Genomic DNA, 25,456 nt, shown 5'->3' on the forward strand with positions numbered 1-25,456 from the left:
AGTTGGCAAAATATTTTTCTATGAGAAATAAAACTTAAAAAATCGAAAACGCTCCAATTTCCATTTAGAAAGGTAGATAAGGGTCTAATGTGGAAATTTTCTTTTTCAGCTGGAACACATTTAGTCATAACTAGAGGGCTTATTTAAAACAGAATGAAATGTGCACATAGTATTTATTTGACCCATCACTTGTTGGTTTGATTTACTGATTTAATTGAAAAGTCCATAGGCTTGTCAACAAGAATTGGTGTTACAAACACCTCTTTAGTTTGTTAATTTTGGCTAGGAATGTTAACTTTTTTTGATAACCATGTAGCTGGGAAGCAGTAGTAACCCTGGCATGAAATAAACAAGCCAATATTAAAGTGTGTATTTGCAAATATATTTAACTCTGTTGCCCTAAAAATGTTTCCATAATTAGTTTGGTGCATGTGCAATTTATTTGCTGTAGAAAATAACAGGGGTCTGATTCTGGTATCCTTAGTCACATTTGAGGTTTATTTTATTTGAGTTTTCCCATTGGTTTTAGTGAAACTACTCATGGAATAAGAGTTAACATGACTAAGGGTGGCAGAATATAGCTCACTGTAAGCATGTTTTCCATCCATTATTACAGACTATGAGCAGATTCCCTACCCAGTTTTCCTGAAACCAGCATGTGCCAGCACAAGCCACATCACAGGAGACTAAAATCTGGGGCAGGGACAATCTTTTCATTCTCCTTGTGTGTAACACATACCACATGGGGCCCTCTAAACTGTGACCACGCTACAAATAATAATTTAGGGAGAAAAAGAGATTTTTTTTAGTTAAACTGTTTCAGGTTGCTGTAAAATTTTATTTATTTAATCCCAGCTCCTGACAACCTTTTGGGAGAAAGGCTCTTTGTGTGTGGGAAGGGGTGGGGGTAGAAATCAGCACTCTTGTTTCTTTACTTGAGGCAGGAAAGAGGAAAATAGAACGTTTCAGGCCTGCCTTATATATCCTGATGAAGGAAGTAAAGCAAAAGCACAAGTCTTCTATCCCTTACCCCTTTATGTGAACCAAAAAGCAGTCCTGTAGCACTTTAAAGATGAACAATAAATTTACTAGGTGATGAGCTTTTCTGGGACAGACCCACTTCATCGTGAAGTGTTGTGAAAATCACTGTAGAGGACCATATTATGTCAGTGTCTCTGTATTCTGTTTCATTCAGAAATTGTAAGATGAGCAGATTTGTCTCACCTCTGAATGTGTGCCCAAACAAGGGTGCTAGTCTTGTACACAGAATCAAGGGGAAGGATAATGTGGCACTGAAAGTTTTAAAAGAGATTACTGATTTGTTATAGAATGGTTCTGGCTGGCTCGGCATAAGCTCTCTGGGAAGTGGGCAGTGGCATGGTGGGATAAAACTGAAAAGATTTAGGTTTTTTTTTTCAGTTTAGTCTTTATTTGGCAAATAATTCTTGTTCAACTTAAAATTAATATAAAACGGGGGGTGGCATAGGGAATCCAGCCATAGTCAGTTATTGATTAATATGAAAATAGAGCCAAAGCAGCACCTCACAAAATGTGTGTACTTCTTTTTTTTTTTAAAAAAGTGGCCCAATTTCTGTTGATAGGGTGAGAGAAGCTGGTGGTTGTAATTAATGATATCAGCTGCAGTGGCTGTCTGTTGACTTCTGAGTGGACGTGAAGATGTTGATTCTGACCTAAAAAGCCATAATGGGCTGGGACCATCCAACATGAGGGAGTGCTTCTCACCTTGTGCATTACAACTGTGATTTTAAATCTGAAGAAGCTTGCAAGCTGGAATTCTTTTGGAATATAGGAGAGGGAGCAGCTAGCAGGGCTGTAACAGCCCTGTGACTGAAATTCCGTGCTCCTCTTGAGCAGGCTGTATGTAAAATAGCCTGGAACTCAGGCAGTGCTGCAAATCCCATGTTCTAGTTTCAGCAGTAGGGGACAGGGGAGGTGGGAGCCTCTGGGTAAGTGGGTGAGTGTAAAATGTTGCTAACACCCTCATGAGGCAGGGGAGCCTTATAAGGATAAATTCTGTTGGAAATGTTCAGATGTGCTGTGTGGCATATCATAATACTAATCAATGGGGTGACTATAATGCACAACGTGCATTGTATGCATGTAAGTCAGCTTTGAAAAGTAACTTTAACCAGTTGTGACAAGTGTTAGAGAGGTAGCCGTGTTAGTCTGTATCTGCAAAAGATGAGAATTTCCCTGTGGCATCTTATAGACCAACATATCTATTGGAGCACAAGCTTTTGTGGACAAAGATGAAGTGGGTCTTTGCCCACAAAAGCTTATGCTCCAGTAAATGTTAGTCTGTAAGATGCCACAGGGAAATTCTCATTGTTTTAATCAATTGTATGATGGCTGCATTGCTGCCACAGTGGTTATGGCTTACGTCTGATAATCACCATTGCATCTTGATTGAAAACTGAAAATAATTGATGAAACTAGTTGTATGTCAAATACATGTGGGTGATGTATTATCAGTTTAAAATGTCACTTCATGTAGCTAAATGATGCATAATTTAATGGAGGCACTTTATTACTTCTCCTCAGCAGAACAAAAATGATTGCATGCAATTATTCACTGTTCATCTTTCTAAAATATTTGTTAAAACTAAAAAGATCATTTTCTCTAAAGTGCAGTATCCCAAAATGCACACACCAAAAAAGAATCCAGGGACTTTTGCTGCTAAGCCTTTTCTATATGTAAGCCCAGAAGAAAGTTTCACTCTTTGGAATTAAATGGGTTTTAAACTAGTTAAGTAAGTACCAGCATAACCCCCTTATTTTGGTTTGAAAGTCTTATTTTGCTTTATCTTAAATAAGTTCCTAATTGACTTAATCTAAACTGAAATAAGCTCTAGCCCTCAAAATTTATCACTTCGTTATATCTTTTGAGAAGTTGTCCCCCCTTTTCGAAGTCCATTATATTTAGACCACGAAAATAAATCTTGTGAGGAGTGAGCATGACTTGTAAGAAGAATTCCTTTATTTAAAAATCGTATCTAAAAATGTGCTCCTCTCCTCTCCTTTGTCTTTACCTTCTTTGTCAGCTGCCATTGTAGTTATTTCTCCTAGCTCGTAGTGTGAAATGTTACTGTTATGGAGCTGAAATGAGTAGAAAAGGGGGGAACTGCCCAACAGGAGGTTTCTCTCTAATGTTTCTGACACTTCTTCCCTTTCACATGTATTCTAGCCACTTTGGGCCAGATTTTCAGTGGTGCTGAACACCGGCAGCTCCTGCTGACTTCAGCATCTCTGAAAATCAGGACTCTTTTGAATAGTTCAGTTAAGTAACACCTGAAGCCAGTATTCAGAGCTGGCCTGAGCGTACCAAATGTTTAGAACAAGGCTAAGTTATAGGTCCTGTAGTGAAGGTTGATGGTGAGAAAGTTAGCACTTCTGAATGAGGCGTAGTTGAATTCAGTTTTTTTAAAAAAATGTTTATGGCTAATATAAATTTCATTTTAAAGCACTGTTTCAATTTTTATCTATTTAACTTTTCACAGTTGTGGGATATTAGCAGGAAGGTGATGTCACACACTGGCAGGGCCCAGACATATAGTTTAATGGCAGCATACATTGAAATTCCAAAAAGTTAAAGCTTTATAGCCATTAAAATACCAACTGTCAAATGACATGCCAAAATATAGAAAGTAAATACACTTAAATCAAACTTTACATTCTCAGGAAGTATTTGTCTTTTTGTCTGTAAGTTTAGATTTTACGTATATATTATTCTCTGTGTGCCTAAGCATGGGGGAGTCAACTTTGACTGCTAACATATAATTCTTCTGACCCTATCTATCTATCAGCTGCTTGTCTCGGAGTGCTTCAGTGATCGTCTTTGACATTAAAGTTGCATTTAAAATTCAGTGCAAGAATATAGTTTTGCAAGATTTTGTTTATTTTTGAGAGCAATGGAAAGTGTTTTTGAATCTATTTTACTTCTCAAGTGAAAGTCTTTCTTCGAGTTCAAACCAGTTAACATTTATTCATTTCCCGTGATCTTTAGTAACATCTTATCCTAACCCGTATTGTTAAGTATGCTTTGTATTTATATGTTGCAGGGATTCCTTGGAGTTGGCCCTGGGCATGGACAACCCTCTCCAGTCCCGGAGGAGAGGAATGCCTAGTGGAGTAGCATTCAGGACAAACCAAAACACGTGCTGAGGCTATCCAAAACGTGACAGGAAGAGGCAGCCTTCGAGCCCAACAGCCATGCCTTTCGGGCTCAAATTGAGACGGACTAGGCGCTATAACGTCCTGAGCAAGAACTGTTTTGTGACCCAAATCCGTCTGCTGGACAACAATGTGATTGAGTGCACGCTTTCAGTGGAGAGCACAGGGCAAGAGTGTCTGGAGGCTGTAGCTCAGAGGCTGGAATTGCGGGAGGTAAGAGTGACCCGGGAAGGCCATTCATTAGCTGTAATTGAACAGATTTTTAGCTCAAGCAATTTGTTATTTACAATCTGTTTATGAAAATCATGTTCTTCATGTTGGCCTGATCTTATCAGTTAACTTTGTTGAGAGTATTCTTGTTTAATGAGAACTTCATTTATGTGTTAATTTAAAATATAGGTAGAAGTTGAGTGGTGCATGTTGTGAAATGTCACACTGCCAGTAGTCTGTACTGTGATTTACATTCATCCTCGCTGGGAATAAATCTGCATCATCTGAAAGAGACCTCTCTTTGTGCAGGAAAATAAAATGTCTGTTACTTTACCTTTGAGTGGGTAGCTGGTAATTTCCACATTTAGGCATCACACCAGAAGAGTTAAGATTCCCCCTTGGGGCAGAGGCAGTAGACTAATCGTCGTTTATTTTGTTGTTGCTGGGAAAGCGCTACAGGCTGAGCTGCAATAGTCTGAGTCTTGAGAACTGACTGGTGCCAAACTAGAGAAACTGCCAAACCATGGGTCAAGCAGCGTTACCAACACTTCCACTGCTTACTGGGTTCTGAGAAGACATTTAGGGGCAAATTGCTGCTAAATAACAGGTAGAACACCGAGAGCCAGGACTGGTGGCTGACTTTACGGGACCTTGGGAAACTTGGGTCTCTATGATAAGTGGGCATCTGGCTAACTAAAATCATGTTAGACCATGAATGTTGCCAGACCAGAGAGTGCTGGGTTAGACAGGCTCAACCGTAGTTGTTAAGGACCAAAGTACTCATACATATTGATTTAACTGTGCAACACTGGGGCCAAATCCTAAGGTTTTCACGTAGTCCTTAGTGAGAGAAAATGGAAATAGACTTCAGGATTTGTTTCTTTCTCGTTCTTTTCTTTATAATTGATGTTTTTCTTGCTAGCCCTATTGTGTAGACATTGTGTGTGTATGTAGTTTCAATACCTGGATGTATTTTAAAAAAATGATTAAAATACATAATAATCAGATCATTCCCTCAGCTTAGCATAGTGGCATTTCTTTTTGGAACACACATTTTATGGGAAGCATCAGTCAAAAAAAAATTATTCAAAAGGTTCAATGGGTAAAAAAAATAAAGTTAGTTGAACTTGCAGCCTTAACTAAAGCTGTACATGATACCTGTGTAATGACTTACTGGTCCTTAACACGCTTCATCCTACATTAAGCAGTATCTTTGGGCCTGGTTACATTGATTTTATTTTGATGTAATGTTAATGATTTCAGTGACTCTACTCTCTAATTTACAGTAGTGGCAATCAGCCCATTGTCTTTTGAATTTGGGTAGTATATAACGTGATTTTAATATGAAAATAGGTTTTGATAACATCAATTTATTTATTAAAATATACGTAGAGGTTGAGTAGTGCATGTGGTGAAATCCTGGGTGTACGTGAAGAGCTTCTTTTGAAGGCTTTGTATGATATATAGTAATTGTCAAAATTTCTTGAGAAGCTGAGCCTACCTATCTTACATCTTGTCCTTTTATTTTCTACTTATAGCCATAGGATTGAATGGGTATTTTTAGAATTGATCACATAGAATAAGTATCAAAGAGGTAGCCGTGTTAGTCTGTAGCTTCGAGAACAACAAAAAGTCTTGTGGCACTTTATAAACTAACAGATATTTTGGAGCATAAGCTTTCGTGGGCAAAGACCTGCTTCATCAGATGCATGAATCGGGGCGGGGGAGGGGTTCGGGTTCAGAGGAGTATTTACTGGGACACCTCTGAAACCAACCCCCGGCCCCCCACTCATGCATCTGATGAAGCAGGTCTTTGCCCAAGAAATCTTATGCTCCAAAATATCTGTTAGTCTATAAGGTGCCACAAGACTTTTTGTTGTTCACATAGGATAGTTTTAAAAAAAAAGTTTACATCCTCTAGGCTAAATTCTGTGCTGACCCACCACAGTCAGTCAGTTCATACAGGATGTAAAACAAGGTGGGGATTAGGCCATTAGGTTTCAACTTCCCTTGTGAAGTGTGATCTTTCTCATCCACATTTATTTCTAGGTTCCTGTTACTGACGGTTGCTCATTAGACCTGGGTCTTTCATTTACAATCCATATTTCTCCAAGTTCTGCATAGCAAGCAACTGGCATCATTGCTTTTTGAGTTTTTGTCTTGGGTTGTGCCAGGATGGAACCCAATTCTCTGATGGCCTATTGAGCAAAATTCAGATGAACTATAAGTAGATGCTATTCTTGAAGTGTCTATGTTAGGTACTTACCTGGTCCCCCGTAGTTTCTTGGTACCTCACAGTCTTCAAAGGTATTTTTTCTCAAAACACCTCTGTGAGGTAGAGAAGTGTTATCCCCATTTTACAGGTGTAGAACTACGGCACAGAAAGTTTGTAATTTACCCAAGTGACAAGGGAAGTCTTTTGTGAATCAGGGAATTGAACTTGGATGTCTCAAATGCCAAGCTAGCTCCCTAGCTACTGGACCATGTACAATGGAGGTTATAGGGCCCTTTTCATGCCTTTCGTTGAGTTACAGCGATAATGAAGTTGGCCCTTTGAGTCAATGTCTATATGGGATAAGATTTACAACTTTTACAGCTCTGGCATTTGGTGTTGGAATGCTGGCTGAAGTGACCTCACTTATGGAATTCACTTTTTATCTTACTTTTCATGCTGGTCTCCTGGTAGTGCTAAGACATGAAATGTCTATAGCTTTACTTACCAAATATTTAACTGGGTTAATGGGTTAGGAGTCAGGACATGAGCTGAGAAACTGTTTGGTGCCAGTCTATTTCCTCTGAAGAAAAAAGATTGAGTCAGTGTGTGATACCCCACGCTCTAGTGCTCAGTCTGTTTAAAAAATCCGTGAGGTTAGACAGACTGGACAGCTTTTAATTCTCAGCCTCCATAAATGGAGGTATGGGTGAGGGAGTGAATCAAAAAAGCTTAACTAGCTAAATAGCATAGTCCATACCTTTAGAGTTGTAGGGCATTAAGCCACTGACATGAGTTGCATTCTTAACCTAAAGAGGAGGTGTCTCCTCTTGAGCAATACTGGACAGCCACCTCAGCATCGTTTCATACTACTACTACTTTTATGGGGAATTTCAATGAAGCTCAGCACTCATGTATGGATGTTTTCAGGGTCAAATTCTGTCTTTCTTCTAATACTTTGGAGGTCATGGTCTGTGTATCTAATGTATTTGTGCTAAGGTAGGGGCTTGGAGAACTTGTACAGAGGAGACTCACTGTATAACAAGTCCTGTTCTGCAGTGTACTCTGTGTTGCATGGGGCTATTCAATCTACCTCCTCTTAGGGCTACCTGCCGTGGAGAGGTGGTGGGGAGGAGAGAATAGTGGTAGCCAGAGCTGCCAAAGACCGAAGTTTGTCTTTATTCAAAATTGGAATAAAAACTTAAAAAAAATTATCCATAAAGAAAAATATTGCCCTGCATTACATTCAAATGTTCATTTGTTTCAACTTTTAAAATTTGGACTATATTAATACGAAATGTAAACTGTCTATATAAACGTAATTTCAAAGCATTTCATTCTGCAAATGTCTGCCTCGGAACCCTTCTAAAATAAAATTGACAAAATCAACCCAATTTCACACAGTGTTTGGATATAGAAAGAGTTGCCTGTTTTCTGCAGAATATGGCTCAGTCACTGTTTCTTTGACCAGCTGTCCATGCAGCCACAAAACTGATCTGGTGCTTCTTTTGAATGTCTGATGCTAGACATGGGGAAAGTTTAAACTGGGTCAGCAAACCCTGGCACGGGTGCCCAGAGTGGCACACAAGGTGGTTTTTCATAGGCACTTAAGTCAGGAGCTCACCCCACTCCTTCCCCGTGCAGCCAAGAGCTTGTGCAAAGCCGTGCCGCCTGTGGATTAATGAAAGACCAGCTAATGCTACCAACCCCCACCTAAATGGTAAAGCTCTGCTTCTTAATTTATTTATTAATGAAGCTGTTGTAAGTAGGACTATTAGTGACTTTAAATAGTATCACCAGCACTTGGGCCGTACATAGAGGTCAAAAGTAGGGTGACCATGTCTCCCTCTCCCAAATACGGGAGAGGGAGATATGGGGGCGGCTCCTCCTGGCCCCATCAAGGTGTGGGGAGCCAGGAACCGGGCAGCAGCTGCACAAGTGGGCTCCCGGCTCCCCACGACTCGGGGAGCTGGGAAGCAGGCAGCAGCCGCTGGTGCCTCTCCCAGCTTCCCAGAGCCCCGGGGCGCTTGGAAGTAGGCTACAGACAGAGGTGCTCCTCCAGGCCTCCCTGAGCCTCTGGGTGCCAGGAACCGAGCATCAACCGTGTGGGTGGGCTCCCAGCTCCCCACGCCTTGGGGAGCTGGGAGCCAGGCAGCAGCCACGCCAGTCTGGCTGCCACTGGAGGAGCCAGACGGCAGCTGCACAGGTCTGGCTCCAGCAAGTGACGAAGAGCTGGGAGCCAGGCACAGCCATGTGAGTCTAGGTCCCAGCTCGTGGGAGCCACTGGGATCCAGGTGCAGCCATGCGGGTCCAGGTCCTGGCTCTCCCAAGCCACCTTGGAACATGGTGGCAGCCCACCCACCCCCCACCGCAAATATGGGACAGTTAGCCCCGTTTTGAAAATAAATTGGGATGAATTCCTGGCACCTGCAATCTGGGGCTGTTCTGCCAGAAACAGGATGCATGGTTACCCTAGTCAAAAGGTCATATTTTGGCACTCTGCCTTGGAAAGTTTGCTAAAGCCTGGTTAAGCCAAAGAGTCGTCTTGTTTCTTTTCTTGCACAGTGTCTCCCTTCTGAAAATTTTCTCCACTTTCTCTAACTCACCTTGAATCTAACCCTCACCTTGCCTTCATCTGGACTGATTTTTTTGTAATGCTGTTTAGAGCTCTTTGATAAACTTGTATATTTTGGTGTGGCTCTCTAAATACAGCCGTTTAGACCATGGTCAAGGCAATGATGTTAATCATATGAAAAATTCTATTAAAAATAAACAGTAATTGTGTTTTTGATATACTTGTACTAGTTCTGTCACATAACTCTCATGCGTATTGTAAATTGTACCTTCAGAATCAGAAATAAACATTCCTTTCAGTCAGGCTGACTTGTAAGAAAAATATTTTGTTAGAAACAAAACTGTTTGCTTGAGTTGACTGTGTATTGTTGTAGAAGAGCTGTCAATCATTACACCACACATGACTGAAAAAACAGTTAATGAGTTATGCATATTTTTATTTGATCTCCAGAGAATTCAGTTTTCTCTGTTTGAGTCAGGGGTCAAGCATAGGTCAGCTGAAAAGAAGCCATGAAACTACTGCCCACACGCAGATCAGGAAAGGCATTCAGTATAATAGAACTCACTCCTTTCCAATAAAAGAATGTGGGAATCTATATGAACTATTACAGAAGTATTTTACAGTGATAATTGTTGATGAAACTTTACTGTTTTTCTTTTTTTGTTTTGGCTAAGGCTATGCAAATCAGTAATAAAAATAATGCACTTTGAAACCAATTAATGGATTGATTAGTGTTAAGTGTGTACAGCAAACTTCAGTGTGCTGTTATGCGAGTCTTAGTAGCCAGACGTAATGGAGTTGGGACAACCCTACCTTTTTAAGTGAACAAAATAGCACTTCTGTCACCATATGAGGCCATGGAACTTCACATGAATCTCACTAGTTCAATTGCCGACATCTCTGACCACAACAGTTGGGTTGGACACAATTGGAAGTCCTGCATTCTTTGGTCCTGCTGCCTCATATGTCTGACTTGACTTGTCTCTCAAGTGAAACAGGATTATACCCAGTGCTTTTTTTGTACCAGTACTTGCTGGTACTGAGTACCGGCATCTCAGCAGCCCCAGCCATGTGCTTTTTTTTTTTTTTTGGAACAAAAAAGGCACTGATTATACCCAATCAGTATGTCAATGAGAGAAATGAGATAACTTTACAAGAACAAGCAGCTGCAGTAAATATTAATCTCCCCTCTAAACCACTATTAAACTATTTCAGAATGGGATTAGAGCTATCTCTCATTAAAGGTTTGCTGATGCTTTACGGCATGGATGGCCAACCAGTTAGAGAATCAGAGTCAAAATAGCTTTGGATAGAGTGTAGAGAGCCATGTATTCTATACATTGTCTATATAATAAATAGATAAAAGTAAATGTGTGCATGCCTTAATGCTCTGCCTCTCTCCCAGAGCCGGGCACCTTCAGCCTCCCTCCTCTAACCCAATCCCCTCCCCTGCCCTCCTCCAAAGCCAGGCACCCTGGCTCTCGCCCTCACACACAGTCTAACCCAATGCCCACTAGGCCTGGGACTCACCAAAGACACCTCTGCCACATGTGTGTCCCTCCAGGTGCTTGGGAGCATGCACACAGTGGTGATAAGCAGTCCCTGTGTGCGACTCCAAGAAGGAGCCTCATTTCATTGATAAAAGAGCCACAGGATGACCACATTTGCTTTACAGCAACAGCAAACAGGTCTCTGCTTCTTGCTTAGAGTTCAGTTTATGCTTGTGTTACATAGCTGAATATACCAATGAGTGTTGAGTCACTTGTTTCGTTTAAGTTAATTAATTCGATAGGTATTGTCTGATTTGCCCCCCAACCTTCCTCCTGCAGTCATTCCCACCATGCGGTTTGACGGGAGTAGTAAAGTCTCTATTATAGATCACAGGATACAGCAGAAGCTCAGAGACATTAGTACCAGAGTTATGAAGTGACCAGTCAACCACAGACCTCCTTTGGAATTGGAAATACACAGTCATGCTTCCTTCCCCCAAATACAGTACAGTACCATGTTAAACGTCAAGTATTTAAGCAGAAAGAGCATCATTTTTTCTTCTGCATAGTGAGAGTTCAAAGCTATGTTAAGTTGATGTTCAGTTGTAAACTTTTGGGGAAAAAAACTGTAAGGCTTTGTTCAGAGTTACCAACAACCTACATTCCTGAGGTATTCATAACTCTGACGTTCTACTGTATAGCAAAATTTATTGCACTGGTGGCTGTGGAATTTTTAAGACTCTTCAACAAATTTTTTAATGTAAATAAAGGTCTCATTTCTCATTTTTAATGAACTGATCATTAACTTATCGAGTCCACCATGTAACCTGCATAAATACACTTTAATTTCACACCTTCAGTAAATTTGACTCACCTTTGTTTTGTGTCCCTGGGTAGACCTGTTCTCAGTAAAAACTTACCAACTGTAAGAACAGTAGGACAATGACTGGACAGATATTGAAATGTTCTACACTTTCATCTTGGTGGTTGGGGTCCCTCCCTTTCAAGGTTGAGTTACACTAGTAGAACAATAGAGGGAAGGGTTTTATTGCCATTACCAAGGTGGAACCCAGTTTAAAGTAAAACTAAACATTTCAATAAAGCATTTGATTAAAAAAGTCAATAAAATATATGAAATATATTGAAAAATACCTTAAACTCTGTAAAATGGAAATAATGTTGAAAACAGAACTTCTTATTTGAAGAAAAGTTCCAATCACCTCAAATTCCAATGGAAAAAAGTATATTTAAGAAAAGAAAATATATTTTTCAGTGTACCATTTGGCTTCTGCTTTATTTGCAATAGGTGCGTGTCTGTACTTCAGTCCTGCAGTCCAAACCACGTGAGCCTCAGTCAGCTGACAAGGCCCAGCTGTGCGTGTTTAATTGACAGTTAAGCATACCCTTATCATGCAACCCTGTATAGACAGTAGTGAGCAGCGCTGATCCTTCTCTGTGATATATATTGTATTTCAAAATTATTTGACATCTTCAAATCAGCCCTAAGAAGTAAAAAAAGAAAGCAAAAGACAACTGTGTACCTGTGTTTGGGTTGAGAAAATTGATACGCTATTACCTTTTCCTCTTATTTGCATTTATGACTTCAGTTGTATGTATGGTCTAAGTAAACTGGCCCAGACAATAAGCTGTCACTATTTTTTCTTTATCTAGACACACTACTTTGGCCTCTGGTTTCTCAGCAAGAGCCAGCAAGCACGATGGGTAGAACTGGAAAAACCTTTGAAGAAACAGCTTGACAAATTTGCCAATGAGCCTTTGCTTTTCTTTGGAGTAATGTTCTATGTACCCAATGTGTCCCGACTGCAGCAAGAGGTCACAAGGTATGTGAATTCCTTCTGGTCGCTCAGTTGATAATGAATCTGTGACATAGGTAGTATGAATGGACATTTACTCTTTGGTTGTCATTTTTAAGACTGTGGGTGTTGCCTGTTTCATCCTCTTCCTGTTCAGTTCCCGGTAAAACAAGTGAGAGCAGTGACCAGTTGGCATATTCATTTTAAAAGATGTACTCTGTATATTGCATCAGCTCTTGTTCTGCAAAACCAAGAGGATAAAACACATTGAAACCAGGAAATAAAAATGCTGCCCACCTGCCTCAACTGTTGGGGGAATCTTGTGACGAATCCAATGGCAAAGAGGGACAGCTCGAGTGTGAGGGAGGGAGACACTCAATGAGGGACTTCATGCAGCTCCTCCCCAGCTGTCAAAGCTGTTCTCCACTCTGGCCGTTAGAGTGCAGAACATGAGGATCCACAGGAGACTTTAAAACACCTTGCTGCTAAAGGCTTGTGTTCAAAACTTCCCTTGATTTAAAAAAAAAAATGAAATGGATATTTTTATATTAAAATCAATAAAATACTACAGTTCTCATTAAAAACCACAGTTACAATTAAAATCTCATCACAAACACGCTACACATATATTTAGTCTCATAACAATGAATTAATGTCTCTAGTCTGTGCAGTCTAACTACTAGCCCTTGCATCCTGAAAATTCTGGGCTTTCAATTTCTGTTTCTCAGAGATTTTGCCACACGTGCAAAGAAAGACACAAGCTGGGTAGAATTGTTTTTGTTTGGTGCTTTTGTAGTGGTGGAGCTTGGCCAAACATGGCAAAGGAGTTAGCTAAGACATTGTCTTAAGACAGGGCGATAATTATATATAGAGAGGACAGAGACAGCATAGAAAGGTACGGTGGAGTGGACTAGAAAGAAAATGGGAAGATGTTATTCAGTGCACACACAGCTTCCTGTATTTTCCCCATACTTTTGCTGCAGAAAAACTGTCATGGTTTCTGGGCATTAGAAAGATCTATCTGGTAATATTTGGAAGAAATTCACTTTCATGAATTCACTTTTGTTCCTTGGGTTAAAAAAAAGGGAAAATGTGTCAAATGTAAGCAGTACAAGATGATGATGCGGGGCTTAGTTACAAAAATGAGAGAATAGGAGAAAATGATGTGGATAAGGCTGAGTGGATCAACTAGTTAGCAGCTTAAGTAACTGACTTTCGATTCATCATTCTTCAAGACTCTCTCTTGTCTTTTAGTGTAAGTGTGATTTAACATGTAAATTCCAAAGCTGTTTCTTGTGTTGGATGTTGCTAGGAAAAAAAAAAGTTTAGCTTAGTTAATCCTAATGGCTTGTTTAATTAGTTAATTATGTTTAGAATCTATCATCCAAGTATACAGTACAGAAAACTGCAGTAAGAGAAGTGGCGTTGCCAGTTGCCACTGAGTAACATTTTCTTAAATTATATTACATAATACACGTCTTGTGTTTTGAAACATGGTGGCCACAGACCACATTGGTGATGCCATAAGCCTATTCCCTATTTTACTTCAACATAACTCAGTTTTTCCAAGGGAACCCTATTCTGTACTTGTTTTCTCAAAAACCAGTTGTGCCAGTGAGTTTAATCGTACTTCAAAATTAAGTGCACTCTAAGCACAGTCACTTTTAGCTTTTCTGGGAACTAGATTTAAATTGATGATTTTTTTTGGGTGGGGGGGTTTGGTGTTTTAAATTGCCTTGATTTAAATCAATCCACCCTGACAAATATGCATGATTGAAGGCATTTTGTATACTGAAAAAATTTTCTCTGCTCCTGTTCTGTAAGATCAGTAAGTTGTGGGTCTGCAATGGGTTATGAGACAAATGCCCCTCCCAGTTTCCAGGAGAAAATGGAAGACCAATGCCCCACATCCTGCTGCTTGTGGTGTAGAAGAGGGGCAGATCACCCCTGGGCTTTGGGTTGTGTTGGATGGAAGGAAGGTAGTAGGTGTGGGGTTGGTAGTGTGGTCTCCTGCACTCAGCCTGTGATTCTAATGTCTCAATACTCAGTACATTGTGAAAATTGTGAAAATACCGGAGAGAAGAAACTCCACCCCAAAAATGTAAATTCTGTCACTTTTAGGATTGATTCAAGCTCATTCTATCTCACAGATAGTTACTGTGCATTCCGTAACTGTGATTAGGGAGGATCAAAGGGTAAAACACTTGGTTTTAAGAGAATATTGGGAAATAGTTCCCACGTAGGTTAGGTGAAACAGAGATGTATCCACCATCAGTATTACCCTCCTGCTGGTCCACCAAAGGTGGCTCACCTGATCAGACATCCACGGTTTGGATTTTAAGAAGCACTCAGCAGTGGCATTATTAAGGTGTTTTTATCGTTGACTTCAATGAGAGCAGAGTTAAGCCAACACTGAGTTCTTCTGGAAAGCCCATCCTACGTTGATGAAATGCTGCCGAGTAAATTCACTTTTACACAGTATAATCTATGAAGGGTGTAACATCTTTTAATGTTAAAATTATCCATCAGTTAAAAAGGCCTGGGATCCACAGGACTCTGAAGCCTTGCCTTGCCTGCACAGGAGATTTGGCCCTAAACTGACTACAAATCGAGTTATTAGTCACCAAAACAGGGTCCTGTATTTGGGGAAATGAAATACACTTTATCTAAGTTATGTGAGGTGAGCCCACATACTATGGTGGTGACCATTATAAATGTATATCATGGTAATTCATCATTGGATAACTATGTAAAGTAACAAAGACCAAGGTGGCAGAAAAAGCTCCATCTAGAAATTGTTTGTAAAAATTCCCTTATAGTTCAGGAATTCATTGCAGAGTATAATATAAGTGTGGGTTCTTTTTGTGGCATAATCAGGGGCAGTTTTATTATTTAAGTGTTCGCATAGTCTTGCTGCTTGGCTTATCCACATTTTTTTCCTAGAATTTCACAAACCAGCTGCCCTTAATGACAACTATGGCAGAAGCAACTGGGTTGGGAGTAGAGGGCTTGGCACATTAGGAAAAGATTATTTTTATGTAAGTCACTGTTTCAATTACAGACTGGTTAATGAACAACTTTTCCAGTCTACCAGCTGTTCCCCAAGTTCCCAGCCCTCACACATGGAGATGTTGTGCCTATTTAAACATATTGCGTGGTGTCTAATATAAAACAGTCTTTGTGATGCCCTGCAAAGTAGATATTTGCATAGGTTAGAAATATAACTGGCTTTTATTTGCTGCAGACTCATAAGAGGCATTCTTCCAACCATTTGTGCTTAAAGATAATCTTTTTGCATAATGTTTACAGCAAATCAACTTGTTTGCCTTGCACTGTTATTCTGCAAACAGCTCCCACATGCTTTCATAGCTGCTTCTCATGTGGGTGTAATACTGTTTTCTACACAAGGAGCAGTCAGTTCCCACTCACTGCAGACAATTCTAGGAGAAGCATGGAGATTGCGTTTTTGTCCACAGATCATCTCAATCTTCAGGTGTGATTTTTGCATGGTGGACTGCATTTTGCAGTGCATTTTTAAAAGAAAAATCTACTTCGCAGGAGGAATTCAGTACCTTGTAGAATTTAAACCCATTGTTTTGAGTAGACAGAGTTTGTCCTCTTGCAGAATTGGGCCTCCGGGGCCAAATCCTGTAAAAATGCTGAGCACCTTGCACTCTCATTTCCTTGAGTGGGATTTGCATGTGTACAATACCCTATAGGAGGCATGCTGCACTTCGGAGGATTTGTCTTATTGTATCTGTGGTGTGAGATCAGAGTACTCTGCATCTTGTAGTAGTTGCTCAGCGTGGTGGTGGATTGTGCCCTTAATTTGAATAGTATCAGAGGGGTAGCCGTGTTAGTCTGGATCTGTAACAGCAACGAAGGGTCCTGTGGCACCTTATAGACTAACAGAAAAGTTTTGAGCATGAGCTTTCGTGAGCACAGACTCACTTCGTCAGATGCTTAATTTGAATCTCACACTCAGCTCTGCATTTTCCTCAAGGATGGCAATACATACCTTTTGTGCAGGGACCAAATTGGAAAGGGATGGCCACAATTGCACCTGCAAAATTTGGAAATTAATGTGTTTGCAGAGGAAAAAGGAGCCTTTGTGGCTGCCAGGCATGTTTTTGGAGGCTCTTCAAAAAATTGGTCCCAGTGCTATCCTCTTAACTGTGTTTACATCCATTTCTTCTTAAGTTTTACCACCTCTTCCTTTTCTCTCCCAGCATTACTGTTCCTGAAAGATTTTTTTCTTCAGAGCCCTTCTCATCCCATTTTATTTTGCTTCAGATGCAAAGTAAAGAATTTGTAATGTGCTGTTACCATTTAAATGGCAATAGGTGGCTATAGATAGATGCGTTTGACTTCACTGGAAAATAAAGGCGACAGGAAAATCTGGGTTGTGACTAGATATGGAACAAAAATATATCCTTCGGAAAAAAACAGAATCTCACTGGCAATATCACTTTGTTCTGGGGTTGCCCCAAGGCTCAATGATTTAAAAAGGCCTGGGGCTCTGGACTACTCCTTTAAATCACCACCAGAGCCCTGCGGTTGAGGTGGGCATGGCATGGTCTGGGCAGAGGTAAGAGCTGGTTGCCTTTTAGCCCCATCCCCTTCCACCTGAGGCCCCACCTCTTCCAGGGAGGCCTGGAGCCAAGCCCAAAACCTCCTCCTCCTCTTCCCCCCCGCTGCCCCCACATGTACACTGACTAGGGCCCAAAAAAGTCTGTCACCAGCCCTATCTACTAGAACTTTATCTGTCTGGCGTTGTTGTCTAGCCATTGGTATGTCTAGATTCTGATTCTGTCAGTTCTGTTGCTTTTTGGTGCTCTACGGGAAAAGACTTTAACTGTCTCTTGTCCAGTTTTAGTAACTTTTGAGGACCTCCCAGATGTATTGTTTTTGTGTTACCCAAGAATACTCTTGACTTCATTGATAGTGGTTCCAGTTTACGCCGGTGAAGGTCTGGCTCACTGTAACTCTCCAAATATAGAGAGCCTAGTGAAACAGCACAAGAAGAGTTATCCTAAAATGGCAGGCTTTAGGAATGTAAAAGAACCACTGAAGTCATCTGTTGTATTGCTCCATCTCTCTCCTTGTCACTGTTTTCAGGATTACTGCGTGTATTTCTAATAGTCCCATCAGTGAGAAATCCACCAATTCTCTACCAGGGAAATACTTACATAGTCTAATAGAACACATAATTAGGAAGATCCACACACCCCCCCCGCCCCCCGATATCCAGTTTAAATTTCCCTCTTCTTAGTTTTATTTCTTTACTCTAATTAAAACTCTACTGTCCCCCATGCAGTATTTTCCCTCCAAGGAAACTGAATGATTACACACATTAAAGAAACATCATAAAGTTTATTAGGCTGTCCATTGACTTACTTTTGGAGTTATCTCATGTGCCATACTTGAAAAAGATTGATCCCAAATGCTAGAGCAGGAATAACATGATGAAATAAAAGGCAGAGTAAGACTATTTGCATAAATTGCTCAGTGGAGAGACTGGACTGAATAGAGTCTTCCAAAGAAATCAGCAGAAACTTGAATCATATAGATTCATAGTGGACAAAGTAATGAAACTTACTTACAAAAGAATCCTATATTAAACTAGGTAACAGGGAGTATTTTCTTTCTCCCATTTCAGTGTTTCCTTGACTTTTTTTTTAAAAAAAATCACTAGATTTCTTTAATGATGGTTACTGCATGGCAAAATATCTTCAAAACTTTATTGCCCTTCTTTATTGTAAACAAAGCAGTGTTCAAACAGATTTTAACATTTTCCTTTTTGAAAACATGAAAGTAAGAGTGCTTCACATAGTTGTAATACGGTGAGTGTTATTTTTTCTTTAACGATACTCAGTGGATTCTTTACCCAGGTTTTATGTTCATATACTAGCTGGGAAACTCTTGTAGACTTAAAAGTAAGAGCTCCTTCAAGGCAGACTTAAGATTCAGCATTAATTCCTGTTTATAAAATAATTTGCTGAGGATGGCAAGCACTTCTCCCTGCTGACTCCCTCCAGTGAATGAGGAGCTTGTTCTCTCTCTGTGATGGTTATTGAAAGCTGAGCTTTTTGTGCCAGATCTTTTCAGAAGCCGTTGACACCCAGATCTAATCTAAAACATTGTACTATGCTTTTAGCCCGGAAAGTGGGTGTGTTTTCGTGTGTGGTATGGGTGGAGGTGGAGTATACGTTTAACCATTCCCTGGAATAACGTTACATAAATATAAGTGTTAAGATCCAGGCTACTTTCATCAGGAAAAAATGCTCGCCAGTATGTTTTGATGACCAGAAATGTTGTAACAGTAGTGTCCTGGAATTAGAAACATAATGTTTTCATGTTGCTCATTAGGACCTATTTCTTCATTTTCATTTGGAGACTTAGTTTCATGTTCATGTTTGTGGTACTCCCAATAGGACTCTGTGTACCTTTTAGATCAGCTGGGCTTTTGTATGGTGTCGTTAAATGCCAACATTTCCCCAAGAGCTAGATTTTGAGTTCCTAGTGTTCTCAAGTTGTACAACTTTATCACAGATATTTAAAGACCTGGGGCCAGACCAGCCTTTGCAGTTACAGAGGAAAGCAAGTTGCAACCCCTTGTGCCCTCAAAGAGAGCTGTGCTAGTGGGAGAGGGTAGATGGCATGGCCTGCCTTTTCTTGGGATGAACCCACCCACATTAACGTGTTGTGGCAGCTGACTCTGGGACCCTTTGTGGGAGGATACTCCTGACTGAAGTACCATGGCAGGGGCCTACCACTAAGGAATGATTTCAGTCCACTGCTAGTACATAAATTTGCAGGTATATTTATACCTACACTCATGGAGGACACAGTCTTGCCAGCTCTTATGATACTGTGTGTCTCACAGTAGTCTGTGTTATATCCCCAAGCTCCTGGAGTCACGCAATGTGAAGAACACTTCTTCTTTCACTGTATAAAAAGTAGCAGATCTCCAGCCAGCATGGTTGCAAAGAAAAGCTTGAAGAGCACCTGCAAGGCCCAAAAATCAACATGAAAATAAAAAAAGTGTCAAATTTATTATTTGAAAAAAATGGTATTTTAAAATAATCTCATTAATTTCCGGAGGCCTGACTCGTGCTTGGGGCTGGCAGTACAGGAATCAGAGAGCCACTTCCATGGTAGAGGGCAGCCAATTCGGTCCAATGAGAAAAGTGGAAATGTTGGCCTTTATCAGGGAAGCAAATTCCTAACTTTATAAACAATGCTGTACGAGCCACAGAGAACAGACAGGGCTTCCTTGTTGAAATCTCGTTGCACTTCGGAGGAGGATTAAGCTCTTCTCCCTGCCGTCTGGGCCTCCATAAGACTTTTGAAGCCTGTTGTTCAGAACGCGCTGCCATCCTTGCATAGGGAAATGGTACAGAATCATAGAACACTAGGACCGGAAGGGGCCTCGAGAGGCCATTGAGTCCAGTCCCCTGCCCCGACAGCAGGACCGACCACTATCTACACCATCCCTGATAGACATCTATCTAATCTGTTCTTAAATATCTCCAGCGAGGGAGATTCCACAACCTCCCTTGGCAACTTATTCCAGTACTTGACCACCCTGACAGTTAGGAACTTTTTCCTAATGTCCAACCTAAACTTCCCTTGCTGGAGCTTAAGTCCATTGCCTCTTGTTCTCTCCTCAGAGGCCAAGAAGAACAAGTTTTCTCCCTCCTCCTTATGACACCCTTTAAGATATCTGAAAACCGCTATCATGTCCCCCCTCAATCTTCTCTTTTCCAAGCTAAACAAGCCCAATTCTTTCAGCCTTTCTTCATAAGTCATGTTCTCCAGACCTTTTATCATTCTAGTTGCTCTTCTTTGGACCTTCTCTAATTTCTCCACATCTTTCTTGAATTGGGGTGCCCAGAACTGGACACAATATTCCAGCTGAGGCCTAACCAGCGCAGAGTAGAGCGGTAGAATGATTTCTCGTGTCTTGTTCACAACACACCTGCTAATGCATCCCAGAATCATGTTTGCTTTTTTTGCAACAGCATCACACTGTTGACTCATATTTAACTTGTGATCTGCTAGAACCCCTAGATCCCTTTCTGCTGTACTCCTTCCTAGACAGTCTTTTCCCATTCTGTATGTGTGAAACAGATTATTCCTTCCTAAGTGCAGCACCTTACATTTATCTTTATTAAACTTCATCCTGTTTACTTCAGACCACTTCTCCAATTTATCTAGATCATTCTGAATTATGACCCTATCCTCCAAGGTAGTTGCAACCCCTCTTAGCTTGGTATCATCTGCAAACTTAATAAGCGTACTTTTCTATGCCAATATACAAATCATTAATGAAGATATTGAACAGAACTGGTCCCAAAACAGACCCCTGCGGAACCCCACTTGTTATGCTTTCCCAGCAGGATTGAGCACCATTAACAACTACTCTCTGGGTATGATTAGCCAGCCAGTTATGCACCCACCTTATTGCAGCCCCATTTAAGTTGGACTTGCCTAGTTTGTCGATAAGAATATTATGCGAGACCGGATCAAATGCTTTACTAAAGTCTAGGTATACCACATCCACTGCTTCTCCCTTATCTACGAGTCTCGTTATCGTGTCAAAAAAAGCTATCAGGTTGGTTTGACGTGATTTGTTTTGTACAAAACCATGCTGGCTGTTCCCTATCACTTTACTACCTTCCAAGTGCTTGCAGATGACTTCCTTAACTACCTGCTCCATTACCTTTCCTGGCACAGAAGTTAAGCTTACTGGCTTGTAATTTCCTGGGTTGTTCTTGTTCCCCTTTTTGTAGATGGGCACTATGTTTGCCCTCTTCCAGTCTTCTGGAATCTCTCCTGTCTCCCATGATTTAACAGAATTTAACAGAAGCATGTTGAAAATCATTTTAAAATTTGCTGCAAAGGTGCAGGTCTGTACCAGTGAAGACAAAGGTCTTTTATTTACGCACCAGAGAGCGCGGGTGTTTTTCCTCCTTTAGATTATGTTTTAAGGACTTGTGGCATTCGTCCTTCAGGGCTTAGGATCTATCCGTACATACAAATTATCTATGCATATGGGACAATGTGTTTGTTGCATGTGCACTGGATGATCTCTTCTTCCTTTGAATGTAACTCTGACCAGTTGCTGGGAGAGTAGCTGAACCACTTGAATGATCCAATCTATAAATTCCTAGATTCCTCTAGTTTAAGTGTGCTATGGCTGTAGGCTTTTCTCCACTAGGTTCTTTTCCAGTACAGTCCATAAATTTTTTAGGAACCTTCCAGCTGAAATACGCTTATGTGATCTGAATGCATTCCTTTGTTTTTGTGTTATGCTTGATTGAGCCATTGTAAACTTCCTGTGATGGTCTGTGGCAGGCATGAAAATTAAACTTTTTCTTCCCATTTTGAAATGAAGTGCAAAATTACAAGTCTAGCTTTGTGTACACAGCACGCTATCTTAGGGAAATGAATGACCTTCTGAATAATGAAACTTTAAAAAAAAACCTGCATCTTAAAGTTTGTAGACAGAAGTTGTCTTTAACAGAAAGTCTACCTATTCATGTAACATTTCAAGTTATAAGACTTGTTCCATTAAGGTAGGTGCTTACTCTTGGAGGCTTTGTCAAAATTTTGGTTTGGAATAGGGCAAGAAGGAGAGAAACCCTTTTTGTTTGGAAAGGCCTTTGTTATGTTTTATTATTAATGTAAGTAACATTTCCTTTAGACGTGGAATAAATCTGGTGGCTTCTGTCCAATTCCAAGGGACAAAAATAATAAAAACCATGACACAAAAGCTATCGCTTGGCACCAGATAGGCGAAAAGCACTGAATTGGTATGGAAAGTGGATTACTCTCTTGTGTCTCGAGATAAGTGTTCCAAATCAGGCGTAAGGCATGTTGGTGTGGAAGCTTACACAATTGTTATGTGTGATAAACCTTTTCCATTACCTGAAGATTTAATTCCCTAGGACTGCCAGCCACCTTCTTTAATGATTTATACTTGAAGACCAAAAATATAAGTTACGAATTTCATCTGTATCTTTCATTTGTATGTTTCTCTTCCATGTTCCACAAAGAGGCATAATGTAGAATTAAATGACAGTCCTAAAGTCAGTTGTAAATATAGATCTCTCAATGCATATGCACCTTAGACAAATTATTTTTGGAGACTTGAGCTGATACTCATGATTACTGAACCTCTCCTTCTTGAATGGTGAGATGAGAAATTGACACCAAAAAGTACATGTTGTACCTCCCTAAGTCAGAATTCTCTGTTCCTGGCCCGGTAGGCCCAAGTACGTTTACTATACAGCTCTGTATTCATCCAGCCCAAGCCTTCCTGTCTACACTTCTGGTTTTAGCTATTTAGTGTCCTCCTGCCTCTCAGTTGCTGGAGACTTTTCCTGCCACGAAAGATGTAGGATCCCTATGAACAGTGATGAGAGGAAGTAGTCTGTGATCATCTCCCATGAATCCTTGTGTACAGCACCTGATTGGCTAGATGAAGAGTAGCCCAAATTTAATGGTTTTAGGAAAATAACAAGGCTGAGGATCTAGAACAGCAGAAAAGTGGTGTTTTAGAACTGGCTATATTTCATTTGTAGGCTCTTTCATGTCTCCTTCCCTCATTTCAATTAACTCTCCTCTCCTGTGTGTTAGGAAGGAAATACTTTGATTAAAATAAACAATATTACAGCACAAAGATGACCCACTTCTGCTTTTCACTAATTATAAATTAGTTTTCCATCAGCCAGAGACAGTGCTGCTAAATCTCAGACTAATATTTTGTACATTAATGTGGTGATAATTGCATCTTGACTTCTCCAGGAGAGTGATTTCATGGCATATGAAAACACAGATCTTTCCAATCAATAAATACATTTTTTGAGGAAAATTTGTTGAACTAACCTTCACCTTTCTTGTCTTATTTATACTTAATTCATTGCGGCTGGCAGAAAGGAATTTGGTCCTAGCTGTACTGAAAGTGAGGTTAGTGAATGGATAACCTCTGGTGATTAATCTGATATCCTCTCTTTTCTCCCTCAGTATGCGGTGCAAAATTTCAATACAGCTGGAATGCAGATGACTGACAAATCAGAGAGGGCTATTTATTTTATTCAAGAGTAATAGTGCTAGAAGGATATCCATTGACTTTCTTATGGTAGCAGTGAGGAAAAGATAATTTTATACCCCTGGATCCTCAAGTAGCAGTTGTGACCATTTGGTATTCACTTTCCTCTCCTCCTCTGCATTTGGTGAGAAGAGTGTGATTATTTCAGACCGAGGAACTAGGGCAGAGTGACCTCTGGAATAGTCTGATTTTTTTATGTGACCATATGATTTACATGGGGCTATCCTGAAAAATAACATGCCTCTTCCAGATAGTACAGAACAGTGTTTCTTATTCGCTAGGCAGTGTTTTGTGCAGCATGAAAGTTACACTGTATCTAGTTTGTGTTCAGGTGTACTTGAAGGAACTCTTTTGACACACAAATGCCCTCAATAGTTTAGGGCTAGTTTTTCAGGAGCTTAGGCTCTTCCTGTGAGAGGCAGCTCTATTAGCGGACACACACTTGGGTTGGTTTCAGACAAAGGTCTTCACTGCAGAGTTCACCTGAGCTTTTACTTTGGGGTTGCCCCCACCCTCCTCCTCCTCCCTCTCTCTCTCTCTCACACACACACCACACACACACACACATACTACCTGTCTCACCTGAGTTCAGTGGTTCTTTCAATCTGACATGCATGGGGGTGGGGCTTAGAGCCCAGTTCTGCTCACTCACATTTGTAACACACCCACTTTGCAATGAGGATGCAGAATAAATCACTTAAGTGTGGATACTTCTCCAGTACCTTCCCATGTTCTAACATCCAAATATGTAAGGTTGAGCAATTGCATTCACATGGCCATAGCTTTTCGAAGTGGAGCATTCACATTTAAAGAGCCCCATTTCAAAAAATGAGTAATACATCTTGGGACTGTATCTCACCCTCCCTGGTGTCTCATTCCCTCAATAGACTGGTGGGAATTCAATAGGAAGTGCGAGCTTTCCTGGGAATGAGCAAGTTGTCCCATCAGCCCCTGCTCTTCCTGGATCCCTTCCCCTGCACCCCTTGCCCCCACTTTCTGGTTCCTTTGAGTGCCATTTTAAACTGCCAGAGCTAGCTCACCACGCCAGTGGCTGCAGGCAATGGTCATGGATCCTGCATTCCAAGATTTTCTGTCAGAGCAATCACAGATATAGGATGCTGTGCAGCAAGTGGTGTGGGCAACACTCAGAGCAGCAGCCCTAACACTGAGCTTTCTGGACGGTGGACAGTGTCAGAGAAAGAGGAGGAACAGTGCAGCTGCTGCCACCTCCTGTCCTGTGGGGCAGACAGGAGCAGATGCTTCCTGCTCTGTCACAGAACCTGTGCACTGTGAACCGTTGCTTCTGGGCCATGGTCCTGGCCATATGTTGCTTCCTTAACAAGCTGTGTGAGAGCAAGGGGAGGCATCTGCTCATGGCCGGAGTGCAGAGACAGAGCATCTGGCCAAAGTGTTTGAGCAGCCAGATATTAAGGGCCAGCTTGTGATGTAAGGGCAGGCCAGGAGTATCAGGGAGACCCTGAGGAACCACTTGACGACAATGAACGCTGAAATGATTGTGGGATTTGTGGATATGTGGGCTTGGTGGGTGACACCTTCTGCCTCCCCCTCTGTTACATGTGTTCCCCAAACTAGTTTTAAGAATAAAGGTACTGAACCCAGCTTCATGTTTTCTTTAACTGTGCAAATTTAGGAAAAATATAGCAGCAATGGGATAAGGGATGGGGGAATTGGAAAGTGGTAAAGGATCACAGGTGTGTCATTGTTAATCTGTCTCCCTGCTCATAGCCGTGGTGGGGGGTAGAGTGGTTTGGGAACGTGAGTGAGAGCGGGGAGACACTGTGCCAAGGCAGACAGTGCATTGGGGTGGGTGGCAGCAGAATTAAGCTG

The 25,456-nt window shown here is 40.9% G+C and overlaps 1 protein-coding gene across 1 annotated transcript in view; it reads left to right on the forward strand.

The window, feature by feature from the left end:
- PTPN14 (protein tyrosine phosphatase non-receptor type 14) overlaps positions 1-25,456 on the forward strand; it is a 161,593-nt gene that overhangs the window by 66,564 nt on the left and 69,573 nt on the right. The window contains exons 2-3 of the mRNA XM_074989972.1: positions 4,080-4,404; positions 12,350-12,519. Of these exons, the coding sequence (XP_074846073.1) occupies positions 4,231-4,404; positions 12,350-12,519 (344 nt within the window). The 5' untranslated portion in view covers positions 4,080-4,230. The remainder of the gene's footprint in view (positions 1-4,079; positions 4,405-12,349; positions 12,520-25,456) is intronic.

Source organism: Carettochelys insculpta, chromosome 3 (genome assembly GCF_033958435.1).
Source record: "Carettochelys insculpta isolate YL-2023 chromosome 3, ASM3395843v1, whole genome shotgun sequence".
NCBI classification, from domain to species: domain Eukaryota; kingdom Metazoa; phylum Chordata; order Testudines; family Carettochelyidae; genus Carettochelys; species Carettochelys insculpta.